General features: G+C 37.1%; 1 protein-coding gene across 2 annotated transcripts; it reads left to right on the forward strand.

The window, feature by feature from the left end:
* The first annotated feature begins 711 nt into the window (after window positions 1-711).
* KERA (keratocan) lies at window positions 712-7,764 on the forward strand. 2 transcript variants are annotated; one of them, XM_015561074.1, is made up of 3 exons: window positions 712-775; window positions 2,254-3,147; window positions 7,357-7,764. In XM_015561074.1, exons 2-3 carry the CDS (start codon window positions 2,262-2,264, stop codon window positions 7,527-7,529), a joined length of 1,059 nt encoding a protein of 352 aa, XP_015416560.1. In that variant the 5' UTR covers window positions 712-775; window positions 2,254-2,261; the 3' UTR covers window positions 7,530-7,764. The 2 variants fall into 2 exon arrangements, with proteins under 2 accessions (XP_015416560.1, XP_006759416.1); XM_006759353.2 differs by having other exon boundaries at window positions 755-990.
* Window positions 7,765-9,866: the final 2,102 nt, after the last annotated feature.

A 9,866-nucleotide genomic window follows, 5' to 3' on the forward strand; every position in this document is an offset into this window, starting at 1 on the left:
TTTCCTCAAATATAAAAACTGGAAGACATTACTTAGACATATGTGTTAATGAAAAAAAATAACAGTGAAACAATGTCTCATAATAAACTCAAAGTAAAATGTGTTATGGTGATTAAAATATGCATTTAAAAAGTGTTTGGAATAAAGCTCCCAGTAGGAATTAGAGACACGAAAATTATTTCTATAAAACAGAGCCTAACACCATGTTTAGTGCCAACATTAGCTATAGTTTCCCTGATTTCATGTTTAAAATTTTGAAATATATTTTCTATCTCTTTTTTATTAATCAAACACAATATATCTAAATAGGATTCCAGAATCTGTTTTATATGAGAAACAAACAAAACCATAATTTCATATAAACAGAGAACATTGGTCTTTAATTATTTTTGTATTCATTTTTTTAAAAAGTTCTTCCAGAAAACAATTGCTTTAAAGTCTCTTTTGCTACACGTGAAACCAAAACTGCCGTAAGTTGCCTGCTAATAAATCAGGTCTAGAAATTAGTTCATTACAATATCATTGGAACTGTGAACTCAGGGTGAAAATTGCCCTGAATCACTGTTATAATTTCCTGAGATTAAAGTCAGAATTTCCTGTGCTGGGCTGTGTAGGTACTGAGGTGCTGTGGTTGATGGAGGGGTTAAAGTTGGAGCTACTGGTGCATATATATTAGGGAGGATTCCTAAAAACACCACGGTGGAGTCTGGGTCAATCCACTACTGTGAATGAGCAGTGACCAATAGGAAGGGGAGAAGAAGATCCGAGGGCTGAGGTAAGCAGGTTCCAACGCCCGGTCAAAGTGGAAACAATAGATCAAAAGGTTCATGGTGACCGGTCAGAGTAAGCTTTATTTTTTATCACAGGAGGCTTGTCAGCATGAAATAAAAACAAATTACTTGAGGCAAAGATTTTTTTTTTCCTTAACTGAGTTTCAGCAAACTTCAGACCCAGACACAGGACTCAACGGTATATTTCCTGGACAGCAAGGTAAACTATTTTACACTTTTAAAACCTTAAAGTTAAGAATTTGAAGTTCTGATCCATCAGAGGCATGGGTACAACTTCAATAAATAAAACGAATCCCTATTCTGAAGGAAAAAGGACTATTTCACTATCTCTGCTGGAAGAGGACCAGGGCAGCATTCTGCAACTCTAAGAACTTTGACAGCTTGTGGAAGCAGCTCTGCACTTGTCATTTCCCTCAATTTAGCAGCAAAATGGAAAGGTTAGCATTTCATAAGTGACGCTGGTTTGATTTATCTTTTTTTTTTAAGGAATTAGTAAAATTTATTTGGTCCTTATTATCAAGCAGTTGAACTAAATGTATATTGGTTGAATGTTACTGGTACATATATGTGTTTTTTCCTGTTAAAATATTTTATTGTGCCTATGATCTTGTTTATATACTATGGGAAGGGTTCGTGTTTTTAGATGTTTCATATATCAGTAAGTGTTAAACTATTCTTTGTTAGTGGCCATACTGAAAATTGGGAGCCCTCCCTGCATCCTAAGCATGTTCTTTGTTTTGTTTTGTTTCTTATCAACATAAAAATGCTGTAATTAAATGCATTATTTACCTAGTTGTGATATAAAGTTCATAATTCAAATTTCTTGACTGAACAACTTAATTCTATACTTATGTTAGAAGTTTCTCCCCCAAACCCCAAAATAAAACTTACCTGAGAAGTTGAGCAACAGAGTAAGAGATTAATCATACACCTTTCTTCAGATCTTAAAACGTTCCTCAAAACAAACTGCTAAAACGTTCTCTGATTGCTCTTTCTTTGGTTCAAGGCCCAGAGCCTGGGAAATCTCATCCAGATGTTCTGCTCATTTAGGAATAAAAGTAAAAGCATATGCCTGCTTCCTAGGAACAACACAGACTCAATGTGAATTATTTAAAGATCATTTTTTTGTACTATTTTATCCAACTCCAGATTTCAGTTAACTTCCTTGCATTAAGTAGCTTGAAATGGAAAAGCACTTATAGCTCCTAAAATTTGCTTTTCAGTTTTCATTGTGATTAGGTTAAAACCAGAAAGTTACAAGTTGGTGAGTCAGTTTCAGTGTTTGCAAAATGCTTTGCATATAGTGCCTTCTAAATAAATGGGTATAAATTACTGTCTATGTATAAAAGGCTGATATGTGTTTACTTTCTGCTCAAAGAAATAATGTTTACAGATCAGGTTAGTGCACACCATTCTCTCTTTAGAGATCTTCAATATCTAACAGTTGAATCCTTTACTACAGGTACTATCATGGCAACCACAATCTGTTTCCTCATCTGGGTGGCATTCATAACAGATTCTGTGTGGACTCGAACTGTGAGACAGGTCTATGAGGTCCATGATCCAGAGGATTTTAATGAGCAAGACTTCGATTGTCCCAGGGAATGTTTCTGTCCCCCCAGTTTTCCTACCGCTTTATACTGTGAAAATCGTGGTCTCAAAGAAATCCCTGCTATTCCTTCAAGGATCTGGTATCTTTATCTTGAAAACAACCTGATAGAAACCATTCCTGAGAAGCCATTTGAGAATGCCACCCAGCTGAGGTGGATCAATCTAAACAAGAACAAAATAACCAACGATGGAATTGAAAGAGGAGCCCTCAGCCAGCTAAAGAAGCTGCTTTTCTTATTTCTGGAAGATAATGAGCTAGAGGAGGTTCCTTCTCCATTGCCAAGAAGTTTAGAGCAATTACAATTAGCTAGAAACAAGGTGTCTAGAATTCCTCAAGGGACCTTTAGCAATCTGGAGAACCTGACCCTTCTTGACCTGCAACACAATAAACTATTAGACAATGCCTTTCAAAGGGACACCTTTAAGGGACTTAAGAACCTCATGCAGCTAAATATGGCCAAGAATGCCCTGAGGAATATGCCACCAAGATTACCAGCCAACACAATGCAACTGTTTTTAGACAACAATTCCATTGAGGGAATACCAGAAAATTATTTTAATGTGATTCCTAAAGTGGCCTTCTTGAGACTCAACCACAACAAGTTATCCGATTCAGGTCTCCCGTCCAGTGGTTTTGACGTGTCATCCATTCTGGATCTCCAGCTGTCTCACAACCGACTCACAAAAGTGCCCCGAATCAATGCACATCTGCAGCACCTGCACCTGGACCACAACAAAATTAGAAGTAAGTAGCCATCAGGGCATGTCTTTGACTGAAATGCTCATGGTCATTAAATGTATTCTATATGTTCTTTAAGAAGAGCAATGTGTTGGTTTTCTTTTCCAACTAAGCTGCCCTTAAATTTTTTTCAAAGTTTATTTTTAATTTTTAAAGTGTATTTACTTTTATCTCTTAACAGATGGTTTCAATGAACCAAAAAGTTTCAATCTTCAAATTGCAGATTGAAAAATGGGCTTCGGTGATCCACAGGGAGCTGTTAGCTATCAGCTATCAGGCAATGAAATGCCTCCATCTTCTTTAACTCCAAGGAGATTCTGTGTGTTCTGCCTCACTGAAAAGACTTATTTAAGAAAGTGTCCCAGGCACACACAGCCTCATGAACAGTAACAGAAGGAATGTGGTTTAGAGTTTTCAGGAAGGCGCCTTTCTCCCACAAACTCCAGGGCAGCTGGTGCCTGCTGCCCTCATTAGAGTCTCTGCTTTAGATCAGTGGGTTTCTCAAACTTTAGGGTGCACAGGCCTGTGGCTCCACTTCAGAGTTTCTGATTGAGTACGTCTAGATGGAACCAGAGGCTTTTCATCCCTAACAAGTTCCCAGGTGATGCTGAGACTGCTGCATCACCTGGGAACCATGTACTGGGGACCAATCCTGTAGTTTAAGGCTGTGCTCAATGTAAACGAAAGCCAATGTCCCTGGACTTGGGCACCTCCTTAGAACTAATGGCCATCTCCAAGGTACAATACCCTCGCCTTTCCTGAAAATAGCTTTGGATAAGGGAGAGCGAGGTGAGTGCCAAGTGTCTTGGAGGCAGAGGTGCCATCAAGGAAAGAAGTGGTTGTAGAAAGGAGAAGCTAGAGAGGCATTAAAGGCAAACGTGGCACCTTCACAGTTATGCCTGAGATGAGGCTGACTGTGGTGCAGAAGTGGGCGGTGCCTTCCTGCAACCACAGGGGCATTGGTGTCAGCCAGGCACCTATCCATGCAGCCTCAATCCCAGCACAAGCCCTCTAGGAAGGCAATCTGGAGGAGACTTCTCCTGAACAACCTTAGCAAATGCATGCCTAAAGTGAGAATCGGCTCAGTGGTTCTCAACCTTCTGGCCCTTTAAATATAGTTCCTCATGCTGTGACGCGACCCCTGTGAAAGGGTCGTTCAACTGCCAAAGCGGTCGCGACCCACAGGTTGAGAACCACTGGGTTAGACAGCTTGTAGAAAAATAACACAGATAATTGTCAGAAAGTTACGCTGCCCGGTTTTACAATCTAAGATTTTCTTAAAGTATGTAATCACGTAAACATCCCATTTATAAGAATAAAAATTTTTTCTACTCGGTACTACTCCGTAATTCAAGACCCGTCTGGTTTTTCTAACAGCATACATGAGCTTAAAAATCCAGGAAGTAATAAGCAGGTTGCTGCCACAACAGTTATTTCTCCATGGTGATGAGACATGTTTAATCCTGTAGTCAAAAGCAAAAGAGGCAACAAAAATGTTAATAGAATCCGTTTCACTGAACCTGATAGTACAACAGCCAATATTGACCTAAATATGTGCAATTGTTTTTCTTGATGAGAATTCTGCACTTCTACAGGCGTAGAAGCCTGTAGAAGCCTCATCAATACTTGCTGTGACAGGATACTTTAAAGCGATTTCATATTAAGTCCCTTTTTGTGAGTTAGGGATTCCCCTGAGAATTAGAGGATGAGGGTGTTCAGTAGTGAGGTAGCAAAGTTCAACACACAGCTGGGCACATCTGCCAGCACTTACAGCATTATACAAAGTGACACTAAGAAGAAAAGGACTCTGTAGTTCCTTCATTAACATTTTAGAGAGCTTTTGCAAAGTGTTTTCTCCTGTCTTCCTATTCTTTTTTTTTTTTAATATATTTTATTGATTTTTTACAGAGAGGAAGGGAGAGAGATAGTTAGAAACATCGATGAGAGAGAAACATCGATCAGCTGCCTCCTGCACATCTCCTACTGGGGATGTGCCCGCAACCCAGGTACATGCCCTTGACCGGAATCGAACCTGGGACCTTTCAGTCCGCAGGCCGACGCTCTATCCACTGAGCCAAACCGGTTTCGGCCTGTCTTCCTATTCTTGAATTGTTCTCATACCTTAGCAGGCCCCAGAGTCACCTGGGGGGCTAGTGTTTGACTCAAGACATCTGAGGTGAGGCCTGATCATTTAGCTCTCAGGCAAGTTCTTATACTGCAGGTCCAGGGACCCCCCTTTGAGAACCACAGATTATCCTTAAAAGAGCCTCGTATGCTATGATTAGGAACTTATAACAAAAGAGAAACTGAGGCGTTCAATGAGGGGAAGATATTTACTAAAAACAGAGAATAAAGATAATAGCAGGAACCTGAGCCCAGGACTTCTCATTTTAAATATTTTTTCCTGCACTCACACAGTATAATCACAGCACATTTTTCTTAAATTCTGAGAATATAAAACTTTAGAAAAATTTTTATCAATAATTTTAATAGCAACAACACCAACAAAGAGCAATTGAGTTTTTTGCTTCTTAATGTAGATATAAAGCATGGTCATTTTAATACTCCAAGAGAATAAACTTAAAATGAGTTTTTCCCTGGATATAATTATTGGCTCACCATTATATCACACTGTGTTATAACAATTGTTAAAGTACTTAGTGCTTCTAGACACATAATCTGCTATAGTTGTTAATAAAGTGATTTCCAAGAAATGCACCTTTTATATGAAGAGTTCTCAGAATTTACAAGGCAGTGAACTTGTCTTATGCAAAATAATGGCAACACTTATTTCTTCTGAACTCTTTATGGCACTTTAAATTTGGCAAAATGTTATGTTACTTCTAGGTGGCCTCTCAGAAACACCATAATTAATTTATAAAATATAACTAATTTAGAACACATGTTTCTTCTGTTCCATTTATTCACGCACGCACTGGTTATGAGCACAGGGGTGATAAGGATGAGGAGATAGTACATAGAAGGACACGCCCTCTCCAGGAGGCAAGGGGTCCTGCGCAGTAGGAAAAGGAGTAGGCTGAGATCCGGCTCTGACTGGACTTGCCTAAATGCCTGGTGTGCATTATCTGACCTGTCTCAACCACTGTTCCCACATGACCCAGCCGGGGAGAATAACATTACCTGATAAAGGCCGTGTGGTAATAGCATGATAATGTATGTGAAAAAAATAACTTTATAAACACAAGACTGTCATACAAATATGAGTCATTTTTAGTTCAATTCACAAAATGGCATAAGATCATAGCAAAGCAACCTCACTGTAAGCATAAATCCTTCAATACAATATAAATACCTATGTGCCAGCAGGACCCAAAAAAGGGGCCATGGCCCCAGCTAGGTGGGTCTCATCTTCTAAGGAAGAATTTTTGCTCCAAGTAGTTTCAAAATGGGATTTAAACGCAATATAAGGATTCATGGTTGAGATCGGCTATTATACTTCTCCAAATTCTGCTAGTTTAGCAGGACTTCTCTCCCAAATCTCCTACATCTCAGTATAATCATTGATGCCAAGGGCTCTGACCCAAGGCAGGTGCACAGTTTCTCACATCCTAACCATCTGAAGAGGCTGATGGGATAATTCCTGGCTTGAATTCTTTGTTATTCAATTCTTGGCAAATGTTTCCATTCCCATTAAATACACTTAAGTATAAAGATTCAAGTTATTTTTATGTGTTACTTATATACACTTATGTTAATTGTACTTTAAAAAAAACTTGTCATTATATACTATTGATTTGAAATTCTGCATTTTAAGGTAATTTTCAAGCACTTTAATGACTGATTTTCCACCTATGCATCCATCCATCCACCCACCCATGCACCTACCTATTCTTTCCATACCCACTCTGAACTGTTGTCTCTAATACCCTAAGTCTTACCTGTCTCAGCCTATGGTAATCTAAGCATGCCTTATCTCACCTTGTTTTCATTGCAGCTTTTAACAATGTGTCCTTTCTAGTGCTCTGTACTACATATAGCAGAATATGGAGTCAGATGACTATAAATGTGCTGCCCATTTTTTCAGGAACAATTTTATAAAACAGATATGCATTACCCCCAACTTACAAAAAAATGGTTTGTCACTTTCTACATCATAAGACTGGCCTCATAGTCTGTTGTAATAGTTTCTTTGTCCTCCTTCCCTTAGTCTCTTGTGTTCTAATTCATTCATTCATACTTTCTCTGTCTCTCTAGATGTGAACGTCTCTGTGATATGTCCTGCCACTACCACACTACCTGCAGACCAAGACTCCTTCAGTTACGGACCTCATCTGAGCTACCTGCGTCTGGATGGAAATGAAATCAAACCACCAGTCCCAATAGATTTAATGAATTGTTTCAGGCTCCTTCAGACTCTCATTATTTAAACACATTTTCAACAATCTAAAATTGATTTAATACACTAATATTTCCAACATGATATTTGGATAACATTCATAGGTTTAAAGCAGAAATCACATTTCCAGTTGTTCCAGGCCACCATTTTCATCTGTGCAGTTTAGTTTTTCTATTCAAAGAGGCTTCTTTCACAGTAGAATAGACCATTTTTTTAAGAGAGAGAGAGAAAGAGAGAGGGAGAGAGAGAGAGAGAGACATGAGTTGCCTCCTATACATTCCCCAACCAAGGATTGAACCTGCAACCTGGGTATGTGCCTTGACTGGGAATCGAACCCACAAACCTTTGATGTATGGGACGATCTCCAGCCAACTGAGCCATCTGGCCAGGGCCAGTATACAATTTTTAAATAAATAAAACAGACACAGAGTTAAGTAATTAACTCAAAGATATTTTTTGTCTCTTTCACAGTGTATTAATACCAAATAATGCAATTGTATTGTTGCACCATAGAAAGAAGATATTTGTTTGCATATGTTCAAAATTGCTTATGCAGATACTATATTTACCATAGAAATATAGTAACCTAATAGGAGATAGGACAATCTGTAGAAAATAAAAAAAATGAGACCTTTTAAATTATAATTATAAAGAAATAATTAAATTCAGATAGCTAAGTAGCTTTTGTAGGTTGAAGTTTAGTATTTAGTCCAAAAATAGGTATGAAATACATCAAGTACTTCATGAGAGAGTTTTTTAGTCATTTAATACCAAATGTCAGAGCAACAGCCATTTTTAGTTTACTACTATTTTCTGTAGCCGCTGTTCCTAGATATAGTACAATGTACTCCAGCAATTAAACGCTTACATTTTTTACACTTATTATAACACATTTCTGACAGTATCTTATTATTTTAACAGTTGAAATCCACTTGAATTGCAGTGTTCAGCTCATATATTTGTCAATATTTTCTTGGATTTTTAAAATAAAAAGAGTGAATGCTTTCTAGCAAAATGGAACTCTTTATTTCAGATTTATTTCAGGCACATTACTCATAAGTTTTATTAAAAACACATTTTAATAGAAAGTGTTATGGTGACATTTGTTTCCATTTTTCTAGCATGAGTGTATGCACATATATTTTCCCACTTTGCTTTTTTTTCTTCCAATAAACATGAGAAATAATTCATACTCTAAGTACCTGACGTAATACAGCTGTTTTTCATGAGTTAAACAATTAATCCAGGATTTTGTTAAGTAACAAAGTATAGTTTCTTTTAGACTTTTGATTTTGCAAGACATATGATATAAACAATAAATATTACATAATGATTAATATGTGCCTTTATACAATAGTTTTTTGAAAAGTCCTATAAGATTATATATATATATATATTTGAATATATATGTGTGTGTGTGTATATATATATATGTGTGTGTGCACGCGCGCGCACACACACACGAGTGTAAAGAAAACATTATTTTTGTATGATTTGTGAAACACCAGATTAAAGAAAGCTCAACATATTGCTTTACTCCAAAGCTTCTCAGAAGCATAATATGTTATTCTGTAATATGACTTTCCAAGTGGGAGAATATAAAGTGAGATTTCCTTCTTATTTTGACACCAGAACTTATTTGGGGATGGGAGGGAAGAACCAATTAATACAATTTGAACATAGTTTTTAAAATATAAGAAACCTAATTAATTGACATTAGGAAAAATATTACTTTTTAAAAGACTTCAAAGCACATAAATAAAATTATATCATATACAATTATGAGATGAAATGTAGGCAATCAGGTATCATTAGGCTGGGGAAGAAGAATATGTTGAGAGAAACATAATAACTTGAAATATTTGAAAACTTGCCATCTGAAAAGGGGATAGAACACATTCCAGGAAGCTCCAAAATGAAGAGGAGAGCATATGGGTAAAATTTAGTATGAGCCATATATTAGCTCTAGCCAAGAAAAAATTCTCTAATAGTTGTTAAGAGTAACTCAGCAAAGAAAGCAACTTTTCTTGAGGTAGAAGTACCCACCATTGGCACAAGGAATGAGTGATGATTCAAGAGAAAGAATATAGAAATGATTCTTGACCTGCAAGCAAAGTTGTAAAATATTCCTCTTAGGCCTTTTAAATCCAAAGAATTCTATTCCTTCCTTCCTTCTTTCCTCCCTCCCTTCCTTTCTTCTTACCTTTTTTCCTTTACTTCAGAAAATACATTTTGAGTACCACATATGTACCAGACTATATTATACTCAGGAGATATAGTAGTGCATGAGGTTTATGTTATACTATAGTGGATAAGACACAAATTAACTGAATAATCACAAATTGTGATAGAGCTGCATGGTGCAAAA

Source organism: Myotis davidii, unplaced genomic scaffold (genome assembly GCF_000327345.1).
Source record: "Myotis davidii unplaced genomic scaffold, ASM32734v1 scaffold656, whole genome shotgun sequence".
In the NCBI taxonomy this organism is placed as follows: Eukaryota; Metazoa; Chordata; class Mammalia; order Chiroptera; family Vespertilionidae; genus Myotis; species Myotis davidii.

Excerpts from the sequence above, each read along its gene's own strand:
- KERA (XM_006759353.2), top strand. The coding sequence starts at position 828 with ATGGTGACCGGTCAGAGTAAGCTTTATTTTTTATCACAGGAGGCTTGT. Across the intron at positions 991-2,253 it reads TATATTTCCTGGACAGCAAG|GTACTATCATGGCAACCACA; the intron begins GTAAACTATTTT and ends CCTTTACTACAG. Across the intron at positions 3,148-7,356 it reads GGACCACAACAAAATTAGAA|ATGTGAACGTCTCTGTGATA; the intron begins GTAAGTAGCCAT and ends CTGTCTCTCTAG.